We start from the raw sequence: 22,302 nt of genomic DNA, 5'->3' as shown, positions 1-22,302 counted from the left end.
ATGTTATAACAATGATTGTATATTATTATACACCTGAAACTAATATGATGTTATATGTCAATTATACTTTACTTAAAAAAAGAAAATAATCAGAAATTATATTTTCTAGATCCAAATGGTTTTAGGAATAAGATTTGAAGAACTGTGTCATTATATTTAAAGTGGTTGTTTGTTTATTTTTTGTAGGTAGCATAGTTGAATCTTTCTTTTTATCCATTCTGACAGTATCTGCTTTTTAATTGGAATTATTTAGAGCATTTACATTTTGTGATTATTGATGTGGTCGAGTTTAAATCTCCCACCTTGCTGTTTGTTTTCTAATTGTCCCATCTGTTTTGTTCCCCCCTTTTTTTCTTTTGAATTAGTTGAGTATTTTTTTGAATAACTCCCTTTATGTCCTTTGTTGGCTTATTAGCTATATACTCTTTATTGAGTTATTATAGTGGTTGCTGTAGAGCTTATAATATACATCTTTAAAGTGCTGTAGTCTACCCTTAAGCAGTACTATATTATTATACTGTTTCATGTACAACATAAGAAACTTACAAAAATATACTTCCACTTTTCCTCTCCCAGTCTGTGAGCTATTTTGTCATACATTTTACTTCTACAAAGATTATATATAAACCCACAGTACGTTGTGGCTTTGTTGGTTTGCTCTACACAGTCTATTATCTTCTAAAGAGATTTAAATAATAAGAACGGTAATGTATTTGCCCGTGTAGTTATGATTTTTGGTGCTCTTCTTTCTTTTGTGTAGATCCAGGTTTTCATTTGGTATTTTCCTTTTGCCTGGAGGTGTTCCTTTATCATTTCTTGTAGTCGAAGTCTGCTGTGATAGATTCTTTCAGCTTTTAAGTTTTCAAAAAAGCCTGTTTCACCTCTGTCTTTGATATTTTCAATAGGTGAAGGAGTCTAAGTTGATAGTTGTTATTTTGCTTTAAATTTACATTGAGTAAAAAAATTCTCTAGATTGATAGCTTTTAAATTTTAATACTTTAATGTAATACTTTGAAGTACTTTACTGTCTTCATTATTTCAGATGAGACATCTGCTATTTTGTTTACCTTTTTCTCTCTGAATGAATTTATCTTTTGTTCTCTGACTACTTTTAGGATTTTCTCTTTATCACCAATGTTAAGCCATTTGAAGATGTTTCTGGGATTAGTTTTCTTCATGCTACTACTTGTGTTTGGGGTTCTCTGGTCTTCTTAGGTCTGTGGGTATATATAGTTCTCATCAAGTTACGAAACATATTGGCCAGTTTTCTACAAAATATTTTTCCTGTCCCTCCCCCGACTTTAGGGATTCTAATTACATGTATGTTTGGTCTCTTAAAGAAATCCCACAGCTCACTAATGTGCTTGAGTTTTTTTCGTTTGTCTTTTTTTCTCTATTTCTTTTTGAATAGTTTTTATTTGCTGTGTCTTCGAATTCACTAATCTTCTCCTGTAAATTCTAATCTGCTTTTAATCCCATTCAGGATAATATTTTTGTTTTCTATGTCTTTACTTAACATAATCGATCTAGTTTTTTTGAACATATGAAAACAGTTATAATAACCAATTTAGAGTCTTTGTCTATTAATTCTGTCATCTGTGTCAGTTCTTGTTCACTTTCAGTTGACTGGTTTTTCTTAGGTTATATTTTCCTGCTTTGCATGCCTGGTAATGTTTGATCAAGTACCAGACATTATGAATTTTAACTTTTTTTGGATGTCACATATTTTTGTATCCCTGAACTTTGTTCTGCAGTCACAATTGCCCTTTGTTGAAAATTGCTGCTAAATGGTGCCCTGTGAATTGGGAGGTTTTCCACTGTGGCATTTGAAAACAGGCACAGTTCTAGGCTTCATGTAAGTAAGCCTCAGGCACTGTTGCTTCTCATCTTTTTGGTTGACCACCACCCCCTCACATGTGTGCTTCAAGTAGTTCCTCATGTGTTTATTCATTAGTACTCAGCTGAATAGTCAGGGTGACTTTGCACTGTGAACTCTAGTTGGCTTGGTTTTTCCAGTCTCCCAGCTTTGTCTTTTCAGCTCAGAGAGGGCTCTTTACCTGTGTTGGGTGGGGCCTGAAGCAGTAGGCTCTGGCGGTCATAGAGCTCACCTCATTTGTTGCCTGTCTCCCGGAAGTCTCTGTTTCTAATGAACTGATGTCCAGTGTTTTTGAGAGTCATTGCTTCCCGTATTTTGTTCTGTTTCATAATGGTGTCAGGCAGAAGGGCACAACTGGTTTCTGTTACTCTGTCTTGGACAGAAGAGGAAGTTTAGTTTTCTTTGCAAAGCTTTAAATTCTTTGAAAAGTGTCATGACTAATCTTTCCTAAATTATCTATTAACTATTTGATGTTTTCTATGTGAATTTTCTTAAAGGATAGTGTATCTAAAAAATGAAATGGCTCTGAGTAGAATAAGCTCTCTGATATAGTCTGAAACATATAACCTAACTTGCTCCAAAAGTTACTTCGTAAGTATTTTGGAAAATACCAAGCTATTTGTTTACCCACATACTTTTTCTTAAAAGCTCTTTCTTCCTCATAACCTTATTATGAGACTTGTTATTAAAGTTTTGAAGATTAGCAATAATACATATAAAGCTCTTAACCTGATGCCTGGTACATAACAGTTTTCAAATACAGTTGGCCCTGAACAACATAGGTTTGAATGACATGGGTCCACTTATACATGGATTTTTTCCCAACAAATGCAGTACTATAAATGTATTTTCTGTTTCTTATGATTTTCTTAATAGTGTTAGCTATTATAGCTTCCAGTCAACAGTTGGTTATTAGTGGTTAAATTTGGGGAGTCAAATATTATATGTAGATTTTCAACTGTGTGGCAAGGCAGAGGGTCAGGGTTCAGTGCCTCTAACCCCCACATTGTTCAAGTGTCAACTGTATAAAGGATACATAAACACAGAAGTTAAATAACTTGATTAAAGTAAGCAAAGAGCTGCTGAGGAAAGATTTGAACTCCATGGTGTCTGTTTCTAGCATGAAGTTATGTTAAAGTGAAATGTCTGAACTATCCATAGATCTAAATCTGTCACCAGGTGAGTTCTCCATCGTTGATGATGGTTATGTGTAGACTGTGTAACCTAGGATGTTGTTGAGGAGATGCAGGCATAGAATAGCAGTTGGGCTAGATGATATTTATGAAAATACCATTCATCCCTGACCATGAGATTCTCAGAAATGTCAGTGGGTATTTAAGCGTTAAGCAGAATTTGTATGAATGAAAATAATGGATTTTAAGATAAAAGCATTCCAAACTGAGAACATAACATTTATTATATTAAGTAACAAGAAGAAAGCAAGCAAAGCATGACTTTGTTATCATCTAAGAAGAGTACTAAAGATTATATTTTATAAAATGCCAGAAGTACTCTACACTATAAATAAACTTTTTCTGTGGTCTACATAACTCATGGTACTGTGGTTTTTAAAAATTCCCTGTTATGAATGTTAAGGTCGATAATACTCTTAACTCTTACATCAAATTATTAGAATACTTAAAATTCTGCTTTTAACAGTCTCTTAGAAAAGCATATTCTTTATAATGTCACCTCAATTTATGTTTTGCAGGCAGAAGCAACAGATTACCCACCTACATGAGAGGATAAGGGATAATGAATTACGGGCACAACATGCCATGTTAGGGCATTATGTAAACTGCGAAGATTCTTATGTGGCTGGTTTGCAGGTAAGATATAGAGAATTTTGTAGTTGTTTTATTAATAAAGCATGTGTTAATTATATAATTAGCTTGTAAGATGAGGATACTTTTTAATTAATCCATTCATATGGTTCATATTTAGGTACATAGTAAAAGATGTCCAAGAACTGTTTTCCAAATGTCCAGTTCATATCCCCTTCCCACACACATAAGGAGTTACTGTTAACAGTTCCTAGTGTATCCTTCCAGAATTGATGTATATCACTAGCAGATATAAATGTATTTTATTCCCGTACCTTCACAAAAAGTATCAAAATATATACATTATCCAGCACCTTGCTTTTTTTCCCTTTATATTTTATAAATTATTTAAAATACAATGATTAAAAAAGCAGAAACAGACTTGAATACAGAGAACAAACTGATGGTTACCTGGGGGAATGGGCAGAATGGGTGAAGGGGAGTGGGAGGTACTTCCTGTTATGGAGTGATTAAGTCTTGGGAGATAAAAGGTACAGGATAGGGGATGTAGTCAATGGTATTGTAATAGTGTTGTATGATGACAGATGGCAGTTACACTTATGGTGAGCAGAGCATAACATACAGACTTGTTGAATCACTATGTTGTACCCCTGAAACTAACGTAATGTGTGTCAACTATACTTCACTGAAACAAATACAGTGATTATTTCTATATCTTTACAAAGATAGCATCCCTTTTTTTTGCTTTTATAGCTAATGATTTCTTGTTTTGTGGAGATAGCATAATTTATTCATCTTGTCCCTACTAGTCAGAATTTGGGTTGTTTCTAGTTTAGGGCTACTATAAATAATGTTGTAAAGAATAACCTTTTATAAAAACTGTTTTGCTCATATGCAAGTATTTTTGTAAGTTAAATTCTCAGGTGAAATTTGTAAGTGTTGTATGAGTTGGTCATTTTTAATTGATATTATCAAATTGCTATTGTGTTATCGAACTGTGAGGTTTTTTTTTTTTTTTTTTTTTTGCCCTTCTCTTATATAGGGTAGGGTGGGGAGTTCTCTCCATGGTTTTTAAAAAAATTTAAAATTGTGTAAAATACATATGAAGTCTACCATCTTAACCATTTTTTTCATCTTAACTATTTTTAAGTATACAGTTCAGTTGTGTCAAATACATTTATAATATTGTGCAATCATCACCACCATCCATTTCTATACCTCTTTATGTCTTATAAAACTAAAACTTTGTACTCATTAAACAGTAACTCCCCATTTGCCTCCCCAACCCCTGGCAACTACTGTTCTACTTTCATTCTCTATGATTTTGAGTACTCCAAAATCTCATGTTAAATAAATCATACAATTTTTGTCTTTTGTAACTGGCTTATTTCACTTAGCATAGTTTCTTCAAAGTTCATCCAGGCCATAGTGTATGTCAGAATTTCCTTCCTTTTTAAGGCTGAATAATATTCTATTATATGTGTATGCCACATTTTGTTTTATCCATTCATCTTTTGATGTTTGCTTCCACATTTTTTTAAAAGATTTTATTTGTTTATTTGAGAGAGACAGAGAGCATGAGCAGGGGGAAGGGCAGAGGGAGGGAGAGGGAAAAGCAGACTCCCCTGCTGAGTGGGGATCCCAATGTGGGGGCCGATCCCAGGACCCCGAGATCATGACCTGAGCCAATGGCAGATGCCTAACTGACTGAGCCACCCAGGAGCCCTGTTTGTTTCCACATATTAGTTATAGTGAATGATGCTGCTGTGGACGTTTTTTTATATGTATTTTAATGAGTGTATAAGTATCTCTTGCAGACCCTTGCTTTCAGTTTTTTGGGTTTATATCCAGAAGTAGAATTGCTGGATCATATAGTAATTCTTTTTTTAATTTTTTGAGGAAGCGCCATATTGTTTTCCACAGTGGCTGTACCATTTTGGATTTCCACCAATAGTGTACAATGGTTCTAGTTATTACACATGGTCACCAACACTTGTTATTTTTTTATTTTTGATAGTAGCCATCCCAGTGGATATGAGGTGGTATTTTATTGTAGTTTTGGTTTGCATTTCCTTAATGATTAATGATATGAGCATGTTTTTATGGCATATTGGCTATTTGTATATCTTCTTAAGGAAAATACCTTTTCAAGTCCTTTGCCCAGTTTTGAATTGGTTCGTTGTTTTTTGTTGTTGAGTTTTAAAAATTCTCTATATATTCTAGATATTAACCCCTTATCAAATATATGATTTGCAAGTATTTTTTCCCATTCTATTGACTGGCTCTTTTCTCTGTTGGTAGTATCTTTTCATGCACAAAATTTTTAATTTTTCAAGTCCAGTTTGTTCACTTTTTCTTTAATTGCCTGTGTCTTTGGTGTCATATCCAAGAACTCATTGCCAAATTCAATGTCATGAAGCTTTTGCCACATGTTTTCTTTGAGGAGTTTATAGTTTTAGGTCTTATGTTTAGGTCTTTGATCTGTTTTGAGTTAATTTTTCTATATGTTATTAGGTAAGGGTTCAGCTTCATTCTTATGCATATGGATAATCCTGTTTTTCCAGCACCATTTGTTGAAAAGACTTCCACATTGAATGGTCTTGGCACCTTGTTAAAAATCATTTGACCGTGTATGCCAGGATTTATCTCTGGGCTCTGGATTCCATTCCATTGGTCTATATATGTCTTTTATTATCCAGTACCACACAGTTTTGAAATCCAGAAGTATGAGTCCCCCAGCTTTGTTCTTCTTTTTAAGATTGTTTAAGCTGAGATTCTATATGAATTTTAGGGTGGGTTTTTCTCTTTCTTAAAAAAAAAAAAAAATGTGATTTTGATATGGATTGCGCTGAACCGGTAGATTGCTTTGGGTAGTATTAACATCTTAACAATATTAATAACAGGGGATATGTTTCCATTTATTTATGTCTTCACTTTCTTTCAGCAATATTTTGTAGTTTTTATTATACAAGTCTTTTACCTCCTTGGTTAATTCCTAAGTATTTTATTCTTTTTGATACTGTTGTAAATAGAATTGTTTTCATAATTTTCTTTTCAGATTGTTCATTGTTAGCGCATAGAAATGCAACAAATTTTTGTGTGTTGACTTTGTATCCTAATACTTTGTTGAATTTATTCAATAGCTCTAACAAGCTTTTTGTTGAATTTTTAGGATTTTCTACATGTAAGACTATATCACCTGAACAGAGATGATTTCACGGCTTCCTTTCCAATTTAGATGTCTTGTATTTCTTTTCCTTGCCTAATGACTCTGGCTATAACTTCCAGTATTTTGTTGAATAGAAAATGGGAATCCTTGCCTAGTTCATGATCTTAGAGGAAAAGCTTTCAGTCTTTCATCATTGAGTGTAATGTTTGCTGTGGGTTTTTTCTGTATAGCTTTTATTATGTTGAGGTAGTTTCCTTATGTTCCTAGTTTTTTGTGTTTTAATCAGCAAAGGATGTTGAATTTTGTCATGCTTTTTCAACATCAGTTGAGATGATTGTGGGGTTTTTCCCCCTTTATTCTGTTGATGCAGTATTGTACATTGATCAGTTTTGATATGTTGAACCATGTTTGCATTCCAGGAATAAATCCTACTTGGTCATAGATTATAATCCTTTTAATATACTGCCGAATTCAGTTTGTTATTATCGTGTTGAGGATTTTTGCATCAAAGATATTGGTCTGTAGTTTTCTTGTAGTGTCTTTGGCTTTAGTATCAAAATAATGCTGGCTTCACAGAATGACTTAGGAAGTGTAGTTTCTTCTCTTTCAGTGTTTGGAAAAGTTCGAAAGGGATTGGTGTTAGTTCTTTTTTTACATGTTTGGTAGAATTCACTAGTGAAGCCATCAGGTCCAGGGCTCGGGCTTTTTGTGGGGGTGGGGGGGAGATTTTTAATTACTGATTCAATCTCTTAATAGATAGGTCTGCTCAGATTTTCTGTTTCTTCATGATTTAGTCTTGATAGGTTTTATGTTTTTAGGAATTTGTCCATTGTATCTGGTTTATCCAGTTTGTTGGCATACAGTTAATTGTTCACAGTACTCTTATAATCCTTTTTATGTCTGTAGAATTGATAAGTTAATGTCATTACTTTCATTTCTGATTTTAGTAATTAGTGTCTTTTCCCTTAGTCCATCTAGGTAAAGGTTTATCAATTTTGTTGATTTTTTTCAGAGAACCAAATTTTGGTTTCATTAATTTTCTCCATTGTTTTTATATTCTCTATTTCGTTTATACTGTTTGAATCTTTATTATTTCATTCCTTCTGATAGTTTTGGTTTTAGTTTATTCTCTCCTTCCAGCCTTAGGTTGTAAAGTTAGGTTGTTGATTTGAGATCTTTCTTGTTTTCTTCATATGGTTTTAATATGTTTTTCTCCTGAGTGATTTCTTTTTATAGATTTAAGTCCCATTCATATTTCTTTTCTGTGAAATGTCATTTCATATTGATACTTTGCTTGTTTTTTTCTGTTAGGTATTGGTTTTTTGCTTATTAATTTTATAAGCCCTTTACATATTAAAGAAATTAGCTTTTTGTCTATAATTTGATTTGAAAATACATTTTCTGAATTTGTCATATTTTCTTTCTATTTGTGTCATTCTATTTCTTTTTCCTATATCCATTATTTTCTACTATGAAGTCTCTCTAATTCTTACAAGTATTTTATAAATAAGTCCTACCTTCACTAATAAACCCATTTAAGAAAATAGTTACTAAACATCCACTGTGTTAAGTTATGAGGTCACAAAGGTGAAGAATAGTTCCTACCTTCATCGACCTCAAACTACAGAGGGAGAGACCATATAGGTAAACATGTTTACCCATTCCTTTAAAATTTATGTTCACTGTGGGTAAGGCAATGTCTAGGTGCAAGGAATAGAAATGTGAATGAGGTTGGTTTTGCCGCTGAGAGTACAATCTAATGGGAACATGGTCTAATGGGAACACAGGGTATGTAAGGCCTTATAACAAAATTGATATGGCTGGAAGGGTGACTTTCCCCAATTATTACTCTTTTTAAGAATTTTTCTTAAAACTTGTTTGTATGTTTTTCTATGTAGACTTCATATTTGACTTGTTTATTTCCAAAACATTACTATTAGCATTTTCATTGGGATCAAAAGTGAGGACTAATAACTTTATGGCAGTATATACTTCTATTTGTAGAAGGTTTGTCTTTATTTCTAGAATTTTAGAAAAACATTTTAAGTAGAATTTTTTTCCTCTGTTATATTTTCAAACTTGTTTTTATGTATTAGAGGAATTGGTATATTAAAGTCAGGAAATATTGAAGAACAACTAATCTTCAGACTAACTTTAGTCAGAAACATTTAACAGAGATTCCAGCTTGCTTACCCTACTTCAGTTATTAATACATCAGAATATCTCATTACAATGTTGTCTCATCTGCTACTAGTTCTATCCCATGGTAGTAAGACTCTATGGTACTGAGATTAATAGTGTACAGTTATTTAAAAGTGGTATTTCTGTACTTATGTAAGTAGTATAATTTGCTTTGGTAACAGTTTTATAGAACCATGCAGTTTCTCCTTGTAACTTATTTTTCTGAATAAAGGGTTAGCTTGAATTATACAATTATATTATCAAAAGTGTGTGTATCTTAGTATGTATTTAAAAGCTGAAGAAGATGTTTTTTGACACAGCATCAGGCCAGTAGAGGGCTCTCCAAGTCAGTCTACAAGGAGGGATGTGGCAAAGGGGGCTGCTGAAAATATTAGAAGGATTTTAAATGATATGGGGAGTTAAAATATTGTTGAGAAGTTACACTTCAAAAGATAAGGGCAATTAATAAAAGAGAATACAAGGAAAACCCTAAGTACTGAATGGATATTATAAATATATGAGGTGAACTTTTTTTCAGTAGATAGATATAGAGAGCTGAAAAACGCCAAGGGTTTAAAAGAACAGCAAATACAATCATAAAATACTTCATAGCGAATGAAGAATTTTTTGGTGTATGAATAGTGCTTTTCTTTTTTTATTGAATAAATTTGACATATAATATGTAAATTTAAGGTGTACACAGCATGCTACTTTAACACATTTATATAATGTTTGCTTATGTAGTAATATTTATTGAATTAAATAGTTATAGTGTATATTATTGTTTATATTCATTATACTGTGCCCGAAATTTCTATGGCTTATTTACTACTCCTTACAAGTTTCTACCCCTATGTACTATTGCTCTGATCTCCACCTTCCCACCTCCCATCCTTTGGTAACTATCGTTTTACTCTCTGCTTTTTACAGGTTTAACTTTTTTAGATTCTACATATAAGTGATATCATACAGTACTTCTCTTTCTCTGTCTGATTTATATTGCTTAATGTAATGTGCTTAAGGTCCATTCATGTTGTCACAAATGGTAGGATATCTTCCTTTTCATGGCTGGATAATATTCCACTGTGTATATTACCTTATCTTTTTGTATCCACTGATGAGCATATGGGTTGTTTCCATATTCTAGCTATTATGAATAATGCTGTGATAGACATGAGTGGGTATATATCTTGTCAAAATCCTGTTTGCAGGGCACCTGGGTGGCTCAGTTGGTTAAGCATCTGCCTTGGGCTCAGGTCATGATCCTGGAGTCCCAGCATTGAGGCCTGTGTCGGGCTCCCTGCTCAGCGTGTAGTCTGTTTCTCCCTCTGACCCTCCTTCCTGTTGTGCTCTCTCTCTCTCACTCTCTCTCAAATAAATAAAATCTTTAAAAAGAAAAAAATCCTGTTTGCATTTTCTTTGGAAATATACCCAGAAATGGGATTGCTGGATTGTATGGAAGATCTATTTTATTGGTCCATAGTGGCTGGACAAATTTCCATTCCCACCAATGCTGTGTATGGGTTCCTTTTTCACCACATTCTTGCCAGCTTCTGTTATTTCTTGTCTTCTTGATGATGGTCGTTTTAGCATATGTGACAGGGTAGCTCATTGTGGTTTTGATTTGCATTTTCCTGATGATTAATGATGTGGAGCATCTTCCCATGTGTCTGTTAGCCATTTTGATGTCCTCTTTGGAAAAATACCTGTTTAGTTCTTTTGCCCATTTTTTAAATTGGATTGATTATTTTTAATTATTAAATTGAATTCTTTATATATTTTGGATGTTAATCCTTATCTGATATATGGTTTCCTGAAATATTTTCTTATTCTATAGGTTGTTTTTTCATTTTTTAAATTATTAGATCTCCTGTGCAGAAGCATCTGAGTTTGATGTACTTCCATTTGTTGATTTTTGTTTTTGTTGTTTGTGTTTTTGGTGTCATGTCCAAAAAACAAGTCATTGCTGAGGCCAATATTGATGACTTTTCCCCCTTGTGCTTCATTCTAGGAGTTTTATGGTATCAGACCTTTTAAGTCTTCAATCTATTTCAAGTTAATTTTTGTGAGTGGTGTGAGAGAGGGGCTCGATTTCATCGTTCTGCATGTGCTTCTACAGTTTATCCAGCACATTTGTTAAGGAGACTATCCTTTCCTCATTGGGTATTCTTTTGTCACATGTAATTTGACTGTATATGCCAGGATTTAATTCTGGGCTGTCTGCTCTGTTCCGTTGGTTGATATGTCTTTTTTGTGCCAGTACTGTACTGTTTTTATTACTATGGCTTTTTAGTATAGTCTGAAATCCACAAGCATGACACTTCTGGCTTTAATTTTTTTTTTGGTTTCTCAGGATTGCTTTGGCTATTTGGGGGTCTTTTGTGATTCCCCACAGATTTTAGAGTTGTTTTTTCAATTTCTATGAAGAATAATAGCAGAGGAATTTTTACCTTGGATGTATGAATAATGTTATTTTATATGCACAGCATTTTATATATGCACATTTTGGGGCCCATAGCTTATTCATCTTAATTCCATAGCACTTTAAACAAAGAAAATTATACTTTTCATATTCTGTATATCTGAGGTTAAAGTAAATTTTTGAAATAAAATAACATTCTTTTATGAAATTATAGGTGTAAAACATATTCTTGAGAAATAACTCTATTTGCCTATTAAAAACTTTGAACAGTCTTCCAATCAAGATGAAATATCAGCCAAATCTCATAGGTAGAAAATGAGAACTAGATCCTTATCCTAAAATTCATACTTTCTAAATTGTTTTAGTAGTAGAATTGCTGCAACTGAAGAGAGATTTGTATTTATAATGCTTTATACCGAAATTTCAACCTATGATTGACAGGCCTTCTTGGGGAAAAAAAAAATAAGAAGGACCCTTTTACCTTTTGTTAAAAACTGAATAAGAAAGAGATGCCTTCCTTTAATATGGATGTGAACCTTGGAAAGACCAACCGAATAATATATATATATATTTTTAAAGATTTTATATATTTATTTGACAGAGAGACAGCCAGTGAGAGAGGGAACACAAGCAAGGGGAGTGGGAGAGGAAGAAGCAGGCTTCCCAGCAGAGCAGGGAGCCCAATGCGGGGGCTTGATCCCAGGACTCTGGGATCGCGCCCTGGGCCGAAGGTAGACACTTAATGACTGAGCCACCCAGGCACCCCAAATAATATTTACTTTAATTAAGCTTCATTGATGCATCATTTCTTATTGTTTTTCCATTTTATACTTTTTCTTTATATATAATTTATAAATTTTTTTCTATTTGTTTTTCCTTCAGCCATCTTTTCTACCAAGTCTTTTGGTTTTAATGAGCATTTCATAAATGAGTTCTACCTTTACAAATGAGCTTGTTTAACAACATACAAGCATCTAATGTGGTAAATGCTGGAGCCACAAGAGTGAAGAATAGTTTCTATTTTCATGGATCTTGAAGTCTACAGAGAGAGACTGTGTCAAAAAACTGTTCAACCATTTCTTCAGAAATTATTTATGTTTCCTATGTATAAGACACCATGTAGGCACTAGTAACATAAATATGAGTGAAGTTTTTTTTTTTCTTCAAAGAGTGTACAATCTAATGAGGAAGACAGATAAATAAGAGAGAATTGCAGTAAGTTCGAGGTGCTCAAATGGGAGATATATATATATAAAGTGCTATGGGAATTCCTACTAAGAACATACAAACTAGCCTTCCAAAGGTTGGCTCAAACTTCCTATAGGAAGGGATATCTGATCTGAGAACCTGATGAAGTAAAAGAATTTAGCGGGTGAAAGACATGGAGTAAAAGTGCTTGAAGTGTAGTATATTGTGTGTGAAGAGGTCCAAAGGCAAGAGAGGAAATAATACATTTGGAAAACTACAAATTACTGTGTATGGATGAAGTGCAAAATGAGAGAAGAATAGTGGTAAGAATTGTGGTTAAAGACGTAATCAGGGGTCAATTAGAGCAAAGGCTTGTAAAGTAACCCATTTGTCCCAAGTTTAGGTACAGTTCCAGGTAATGCCTGTTGTACTAGCATAATGATTAATAGCACCCTCTTTTACTCTCCCAAGTATCCTAGTTTGGTTACCCCAGTGGCATAACAGATTTAAGGTAGCTGTTGAGGCAGAAACCAGTCAGGAGGCTATCTCAATAGTCTAAAACTTAAACGAACACCTGAATTTTAAAACAAACATAGGTCATGACAAGAGGAGGAATATATAGTAAACATCTGTGTGACCCAAGCATGGGCTTGATTTAATGACTTTTTAATGGGTTAGAGAAATGATTGCCTAGTTTCAGATGGGCAAAATGAATTGGTTTATTTATATTGTCAAAGACCAGGATAGAGATGACTACATCAGGAATAAGTTTAGAGGAAAAAAATAATGAGTTAAGCTTATATATTATATTGTAAATTTGAGATCGAGGTGAAGAATGAGGGTGATATTCATAGGTAGGTCTAAGGTAGAGATTAGAGACTTAGGACTTGTCAGTTCACCTGGGTTGTCGTTGAAGCTTGGGCATGATCAGGTGTTCCCGAGAGTGAAGAAAATGGGACCCAGAAATAACTACAGGGACTAGCAGTATTGTAGAAGGCAGTAAAAAAGTACAACCTGCAAAGGGGCATGGCAGGGATGGGTGGGGGTAGTATTGTCATAGAAATGAAGGGAAGACAGGCTTCATAGATTCGGTGGTTGTGGGACACTCAGCCTGAAAAAGGAATTTAAAGGCTTAAAGCAGTTCTGGCTTCAGACTTTTCTCTTTCTTTCTGCTTAATTTCATCTACAAGTTCTACAGCTTGTCTTGCTATGAAACACATTTCTGTAGTGCACATTTGCCTGTACACTAATGGTAGGTAGAATGTTGTCAGTACACTATTCAAGTTTCATTGGTTCGAATGTGGTTTTTGTTTCGTTTTTCCAGGTAGGGGGAGTTAGGACAATGGGAGTTAAAGTAGAATCTTTGGAGGCTGCAGAAAAGGCCTAGGCTCACTTACTGCATTGACAGCAGAAACCTCTTCTAGCTTCATTTTCAGGAAATTGTAAGGGGGGCGACTGGGTGGCTCAGTCGTTAAGCGCCTGCCTTTGGCTCAGGGTGTGATCCTGGCGTTCTGGGATCGAGCCCCGCATCAGGCTCCTCTGTTGAGAGCCTGCTTCTTCCTCTCTCACCCCCCTGCTTGTGTTTCCTCTCTCGCTGGCTGTCTCTCTGTCAAATAAATAAATAAAATCTTTAAAAAAAAAATTGTAAGAGTACTGTACTGTCTTGAGAAATGGCCTCCCTCTTTTAGTGGTTTCGGGTCATGGCAGGTTGTATTGCCTCCTACCCACCTGAATGGTAGTCCCTATAGTGCAGAGTTCTGCCTATATCATCTCAACACCCACCAGACCTGCTGTAATTCAAGTGCCACCAGCATTTTGACAGTTTCTGTGCATGCGGTTGTTTAATATTAACTGTGACTGCCTGCCCAAAATGTTGAGCTCTTCTCCCCAGTTTCTGTTTTGATTAGTAATTTGGTTTAAGTTGCATAGGCTTTGAGTGGCCTATTCTTGTTTTTACTTTTCTTTTAAATCCTACTATTTTTAGTGCTTGATTTTTGAATGGTTTTCCAGAAATGTTTATATTTCATTGTCCTAAAAACACCTATATTAACTTATTTGTAAAATTAATAAATTTCATATTTTAGAGCAGTTTTAGGTTCACAGCAGAGTTGAACAGAATGTACAGAGAGTTCTCTTATATCCTATGCTGCCACACACCTACAGCCTTCTTCACTATTTTTTTTAAAGATTTTTATTTATTTATTTGACAGAGAGAGAAACAGCCAGTGAGAGAGGGAACACAAGCATGGGGAGTAGGAGAGGAAGAAGCAGGCTCCCAGCGGAGGAGCCTGATGTGGGGCTCGATCCCAGAACGCCGGGATCACACCCTGAGCCGAAGGCAGACGCTTAACGACTGCGCCACCCAGGTGCCCCCTTCTTCACTATTGACATCCTGTATCACAGGGTATCTTTGTTACTATTGAACCTACATTGACACATCATTATCACTCAAAGGCCATAGTTCACATTAAGGTTCGCACTTGGTGTTACAATTCTATGAGTTTGGACAAATATATAATGACCTGTATCCATCATTGTAGTATCATACAGAATAGTTTCACTACCCCAAAAATCTGTGCTTTCCCTGTTCATTCTCTACTCTCTCTTAGCCCCTGGTGACAATTAGTCTTTTTATTGTTTCCATAGTTTTGCCTCTTCCAGAATGTGATATAGTTGGAATCATGCAATATATAGCTTTTCATGATAGCTTCTTTCATTTTATAATATACATTTAAATTTCCTCTCTTTTCTTTAATAAGATTTTATTTATTTGAGGGAGAAAGCGAGAGACTGAGCATGAACAGAGGGGGAGGGGCAAAGGGAGAGGGAGAAGCAGACTCCCCTATTGAGCAGGAGCCTGATGTAGGGCTCCATCCCAGGACCCTAGGATCATGTCCTGAGCTAAAGGCAGACACTTAACTGACTGAGCCACCCAGGCGCCCCTCCTCTATGTCTTTTCACATTTTGATAGATTACGTCTTTTTAGTGCTGAATAATATTCCATTATCTGGATGTACCACAGTTTATCTATTCACCCCCTGAAGGAAATTTTAGTTATTTTCAAGTTTTGGCGAATATGAATAAAGCTGCTATAAACTTCCATGTGAAGCTTTTTGTATAGCATACTTTCTATTCATTTGGGTAAATGCCAAGGAACACAATTGCTAGATCATATGGGAAAGAGTATTTTTAGTTTTTAACTCACTGCCAAACTGTCTTTCAAAGTGGCTATTACTTTACATTCCCACCAGCAATGAATGGGAGTTTCTGTTGTTCATATCCTTACCAGCATTTGGTGTTGTCAGTGTTTTGGATTTGGCCATTCTGATAGGTGTGTGGAGGTAGGTAGCTTGGTGTTTTAATTTGCAATTCCCTAAAAACATTTGATGTTGAACATCTTTTCATATATTTATTTGCCACCTGTATATTTTCTTCAGTGATGTGTCTGTTCAGGTCTTTTCCCCCTTTTTAATTGTGTTTATTTTTGAGTTCTTTGTATAGTTTGGATACAAATCCTTTAGATGTATCTTCTGCAAATAGTTTCTGCCAATATGTGGCCTATTTTCTCATTTTCTTGATAATGCCTTCTACAGAGCAGAGATTTTTAATGAAATCCAGCTTATTATTTGTTTCTTTTGTGGATCATATCTTTGGTAGTATATCTAAAAGTCATTGCCATATTCATAGTCTTCTAGGTGTTTTCCTATGTTCTAGGGGTTTTATAGTTTTGTATTTTGCATTTAGGTCTATAGTCCATTTTTAGTTAATTTTTGTGAAGAGTGTAAAACCTGTGCCTAGATTCATTTTCTTGTATGCGGATGTCCCATTGTTCCAGCATCAATTGTCGGAAGGACTTCCTTTGCTCTATTGTACTGCCTTTGTTCCTTTGTCAAAGATCAGTTGACTTGTGTTTATGTTGATCTGTTTCTGGGCTTTCTGTTCTGTTCCATTGACCTGTTTGTCTGGTCTTTCCTCAGTATCATACACTCTAGATTACTGTAGGTGTATTTTAAGTCTTGAAGTCAGGTAGTGGCAGTCCTCCATCTTTGTTCTTCTCCTTCAGTTTTATGTTGGCTATCCTGGGTCTTTTGTTTTTCCATAGAAACTTTAGAATCAATGTGTTGCTATCCACAAAACAACTTGCTGGGATTTTGTTTGAGATTGCTTTGAATCTATAGATTAAGCTAGGAAGAACCGAACATCTTGACAGCATTGAGGTTATCTATGTACGTGGAATATCTCTTTGTTTATTTGGTTCTTTTTTGATATCTTTGATCAGAATTTTGTAACTTTCTTTTTATGTATCTTATACATATTTTGTTATATTTGTACTTCATTTTTTGGAGTGCTAATGTAAGCGGCAGTGTGTTTTTAATTTCAAGTTCCACTTGTTCATTGCTGGTATATAGGAAAAGAACTGACTTTCATATATTAACCTTGTCTCTTGCAACCTTGCTATAATTGCTTATTAGTTTCAGGGGTGTTGTGTTTTTGTTTTTGTTTTTTGTTTTTGTTTTTGGTATGTTTTCAGTGATTTTATACATAAGATGATCATGTCATCTGTAAAAAAAAAAAAAAAAAAAAACTGTTTTCTTTCTTTTTTCCCAATTGGCATACATTTTATTTTCTTCTCTTGTCTTACTGCATTCTGTAGGGCTTCCAATACAGTGTGGAAAATCAGTGGTGGGAAGAACATCCTTGCCTTGTTCCCAATATTAGCAGGAATGCTTCAAGTTTTTTACCATTGATTCTGCTGTTGGCTGCAGGATTTTTGTAGATGTTCTTTATCAAGTTTAGTAAGTTTGCTTCTAAGTTTTTCCAAGTTTGCTCAGAGTTTTTATCATGAATAACTGTTGAATTTTGTCAAATTTCTTTTCTGCATTTACTGATGTGATCATATGATTTTTCCTCGGTAGCCTGTTGATGTGATGGATTATATTAATTGGTTTTTGAATGTTGAACCAGCCTGAATTGCTGGGATAAATTTCAGTTGGTTATGGTGAATAATTCTTTTTATACATTCTTAGACTCAACTTGCCATTTTTTGTTTTGAGAATCTGCTTATGTAAAATAGACTGTGGTTTCCTTTTTTTTTTAATTAAAAAAAATTCTTTTAGTAATCTCTACACTCAACATGGGGCTTGAACTCACAACCCTGAGATCAAGAGTCACATGCTCTTCCAAATGAGCCAGCCAGGCACCCCTGTAATTTTCTTTTCTTGTAATGTCTTTGTCTCATTGGGTATTAGGGTAATTGTAGAATGAGTTAGGAATTATTCCCTCTGCTTCTCTGTCTAGAAGAGATTGTAGAAAGTCAATATAATTTCCTCCTTAAATATTTGGTAGAATTCACCAGTAAACCCTTCTAAGGCTAGTGCTTTCTGTTTTGGAAGGCTATTAATTATTTAGTCAATTTCTTTAATAAATATAGGCCTATTCAGATTATCTATTTCTTCTTGCATGAGTTTTGGCAGATTGTTTTTTTTAAGAAATTAGTCCATTTCATCTAGGTCATCAAATGTGTGGGCATAAAGTTGTTCATACTATTCCTTTATTATATTTTTAATGTCCATAGGATCTGTAGTGATACTCCCGTTTAACTTCTGATATTAGTAAATTTGTGTCTTCTCTCTTTTTTCTTAGTTAGCCTGACTAGAAGGTTATTGATTTTATAGATCTTTTCCAGAATGAACTTCTGGTTTTTTTATTTTCTCTATTGATTTTCTGTTTTCAGTTTCATTGATTTCTGCTCTTTTAATCTTTCCTTCTACCTACTTTGGGTTTAATTTGTTTTTCTGTGTCTAGTTTCCTAAGGTAGAAGCTTAGATAATTGATTTTAAATCTTTCTTCTTTTCTAATACGTGTACTTGATGGTATAAATTTCCCTCTCAGCACTGCTTTCACTGCATCCCACAAATTTTAGATAATCCATATTTTCATTTCCATTTAGTACAAAATATTTTTAAATTTCTTTTGAGATTTCTTCTTTGACCCATATATTATTTAGAAATGTGTTGTTTAATCTCCAAGCATTTCTGGATTTTATAGCTACCTTTCTGTTGATTTCTAGTTTAATTCCATTATGGTTTGAGAGAGCATACATTGTACAATATCTCTTCTTTCAAATTTGTTAAAGCATGTTTTAGCACCCAAAATGTGGTCTGTTTTGGTGAATGTTCTATGTGAGCTTGAGAAGAATGTGTAATCTGAAGTAGTCTGTACATGTCAGTTACATCCAGTCAATTGAGGATGTTGTTGAGTTTAACTTTGTGCTTACTAATTTTCTGCTTGCTGGATCTGTTCATTTCTGATAGAGGGTTGTTAAAGTGTCCAGCTATTATAGTGGACTCATCTGTTTCCCCTTGCAGTTCTCTCAGTTTTTACCTCACATATTTTGCTGCTGTCTTGTTAGGCACATACATATTAAGGATTGTTAAGTCTTCTTGGAGTATTGACCCTTTTATGTAATGCTCATTTTTATTCCTGATAACTTTACTTGCTCTAAAGTCTGCTTTTTCTGAAATTAATATAGCTACTCCACTTTTTCTTCAAAATTTTATGGTTAGTTAACCATAATAGTGTAATATTGGTTTCAGGAGTAGAATTTTGTGATTCATCACTTACATATAACACCCAGTGTTCATCTTAACAAGTGCTCTCCTTAATACATATCACCCATTTATTGCATCTGCCACCCACCTCCCTCCATTAACCCTCAGTTTGTTCTCTGTTCTTAAGGGTCTCTTATGGCTTGCCTCCTCTTCTCTCCTTCTCTTTCTCTCTCTCTCTCTCTCTCTCTTCTCTTTTTTTTAATCTTTCCACATGTTCATCTATTTTGTTTCCTAAGTTCCACATATGAGTGAAATCATATCTAGATCTGAGGTGTGGTATCTGACAGTTTGGGGAAATTCTCGGTCATTATTGTTTCAAGTACTGCTTTCATTTCTTCTTGTAGTGTTATACCCTTTGTAGTTATCTCACAGTTCTTGGATATTCTGTTTTATTTTTTACAGTCTTTTCTTTCTTCGTTCTTCAGTTTTAAAGAAGTTTCTTGTCATATCCTCAAGCTCAGAGATTGTTTCCTCATCTGTGTTCAAAGACATTCGTTCTTTTTTTTTCTTTTTGATTGATTTATTTGAGAGAGTGAGAGCGTGTGTGAGTGGGGGGTGGGGCAGGGGCAGAGGGAGAGAATCCTCAAGCAGACTCTGTTGAATGCAGAGCCCAACACGGGGCTCATTCTCATGACTCATGAGATCCTGACCTGAACCAAAACCAAGAGTCAAATGCTCAAGTGACAACCACCCAGGGCCTGTCAAAGACATTCTTTATTTCTGTTACAGTATTTTTGATGTCTAAAATTTTTTTATTCTCTCTCAGAATACCCATCTCTGTGCTTATATTATCCATCTGTTCTTGCCTGTTGTTTATCTTAGCATTAATGCCCTATATATTAATCATAGTTTTAAAAAAATCTCTGGTCTGGTAATTCCAGCATTCCTATCATATCTGACTCTGGTTCTCAGGCTAGTTCAATCTCTGCAGACTGTGATTTTGCCTTTTAGTATGTCTTGTAGTTTTCTGTTGAAAGTTAGACCTGATGTACTAGGTAAAATGAAATGTGGTAGATAGGCCTTTGGTAATATAATGGTAAGGTGTAGAGGAAGAAGTCCTCCGTAGTCCTGTGATTAGGTCTTAGTCTTTTAGTGAGCCTAGGCTCCTGGACGTGAACTTCAGTAGTGCTTCTATTCTTTTCTTTCCCACTCTTCAGTGGTGCAGGATGGTTCAAGGCAACTGAAATTGAGTGTTTTCTTCTAGGTAGGTTAGCTCCCTTCTAGGTAACCATCTGGGTAGGTTAGTCTCTAGTTAAATAGTTTCTCCTAAAGGCAGGTCTTGTTAAGAAGAACATAGTGTTCTGGTGTATTTCAAAATGGTTCCTTTTCTCCTCTTCCTACTGGAAACATGAGGAGATTTCCCCCTGATGTTCACTATGAGGACCTGATAGAGCTCATGGAGGTAAACTCAGGCAAGTCAGGTGTCCCCTATGACTGGGTCTCCCTGGAGTTTTTGACTTTCAGACTTGTCCACTCTGAGCTTCCAGTAGTTCATCAATTTCAGCTCTTTTTTCCTACTTCAGCATTGGTTGCAAGGAAGATTCTGTTCTGGTAAGTGTGACTTTCTCTATTCACCTGTTTCTCCAATTCCAGGAGTAGCAGTTTACCCTGTGACCTTACTTCTGACAGATCTAAGAAGAGTTGTTGATTTTTTAGTTTGTTTATCTTTTTTACTTGTTAGTAAAACAGATAGAGTGGCAATTTCTGAGCTCATTACATGCCAGATTAGAAACTAAGTCTGTATTATTTTTTTTAGTTTCCTAGCCTGGCCTACCCAACTTTCTGAGTTCTAGACCCACCTCTCTGTTTGATATTCATCTCTATTTGTGTGTTCAACTGACATCTTAATATCAATAGGTTCTAACTGTAATTAAGTACATCTGCTTAAACCTGTTCTCCTATATGACCTCCTTACTTTGACTCAGAATGTGATCTTCCCTGTTACTTGACTCAAAATCTCAAGCCTCAGTTATCTAACATTTCTTGTCTATTCACTTCTTAAAAAAATAGTTTTCTCTAAATCCTCTCAATTCTACATTCTTCACTCTGTTATCTGTGTTCTTGTTCAGCTCCTCTTTTTGTTCAAAAAAATAGGTTAGAATATTTTTTTTAAAGATTTATTTATTTTAGAGAAAGAGAGTGCACATATGTGTGCCACTGTGGGGGAGTGGCAGAGGGAGAGAATCTTCAAGCAGACTCTGTGCTGAACGTGGAGCCTGACATGGGGCTTGATCTTAAAACCCATGAGATCATGACCCCAGCTGAAACCAAAAGCTGGACACTTAACTGACTGAGCCACCCAGGAGGCCCTAGAATAATTTCTTAAAGTGAATTCATATCCATCCTCAATATCTTCTGATTCCTGCTGTCCACTGCGTCCAATTGCTGTAGCACTCTCTTGTCCTCTTTACTCTTCTTTTCCCTTCAGTCAAAAGTTAATGAGAATCTATACATGTGGCTAAATGCCAAGGAATACAGAGATTGACAAAACAGAGTTGACAGTCTTATTAATTCATGCTACTTTGCTGTTATAAAACCATCACGGGTTTCCCATTTCCTGCGAATTAAGATTTAACTCTGAACCTTGTGATTCTGTAGTATGGTCCTACTTGGATTTTTAAATTTTTCCTTCTATCCATTCCCCCTCTTGTAATCCATACTATAAACAGATATGGGTACTCTCTCAATATATTCCATTTCTACCTTTTTAAAATGTTCTTTTTGGAATACTTTTTTTCCTTTCTCCATTCCTGCTAGAATCCTCCTTATTTTCAAAGTCTATCCCAAGAGTCACCTCCCCAGTAAAGCTTTTTTCCTCATTCTCCCAGTGCTGTCTTCATTTACCTTCCAACCTCCCCATACTTTGTACTTAAGATGACTTTTCTTGGGTGCCTGGCTGGCTCGGTTGGTTAAGCATCTGCCTTCGGCTCAGGTCATGATCCCTGGGTCCTAGGATCGATTCCCAAATTGGGCTCTCGGCTCAGTGGGGAGTCTGTTTCTCTCTTTCCCTCTGCCCCCCCCCCCACTCATTCTCTCTCTCTCTAATAAATACAATCTTTAAAAAAAAAAAA

The 22,302-nt window shown here is 35.0% G+C and overlaps 1 protein-coding gene across 7 annotated transcripts in view; it reads left to right on the top strand.

Moving 5' to 3' along the window:
• Positions 1-22,302, top strand: part of CEP85L (centrosomal protein 85 like) — a 225,764-nt gene that overhangs the window by 158,544 nt on the left and 44,918 nt on the right. For all 7 annotated transcript variants that reach the window (XM_040627699.1, XM_040627698.1, XM_040627697.1 and 4 more), the window contains one exon: positions 3,588-3,705. In XM_040627699.1, the coding sequence (XP_040483633.1) occupies positions 3,588-3,705 (118 nt within the window). The remainder of the gene's footprint in view (positions 1-3,587; positions 3,706-22,302) is intronic.

Source organism: Ursus maritimus, unplaced genomic scaffold (assembly GCF_017311325.1).
Source record: "Ursus maritimus isolate PB19 unplaced genomic scaffold, ASM1731132v1 scaffold_13, whole genome shotgun sequence".
NCBI classification, from domain to species: Eukaryota; Metazoa; Chordata; class Mammalia; order Carnivora; family Ursidae; genus Ursus; species Ursus maritimus.
This window is presented reverse-complemented; position numbering and strand designations above follow the sequence as displayed.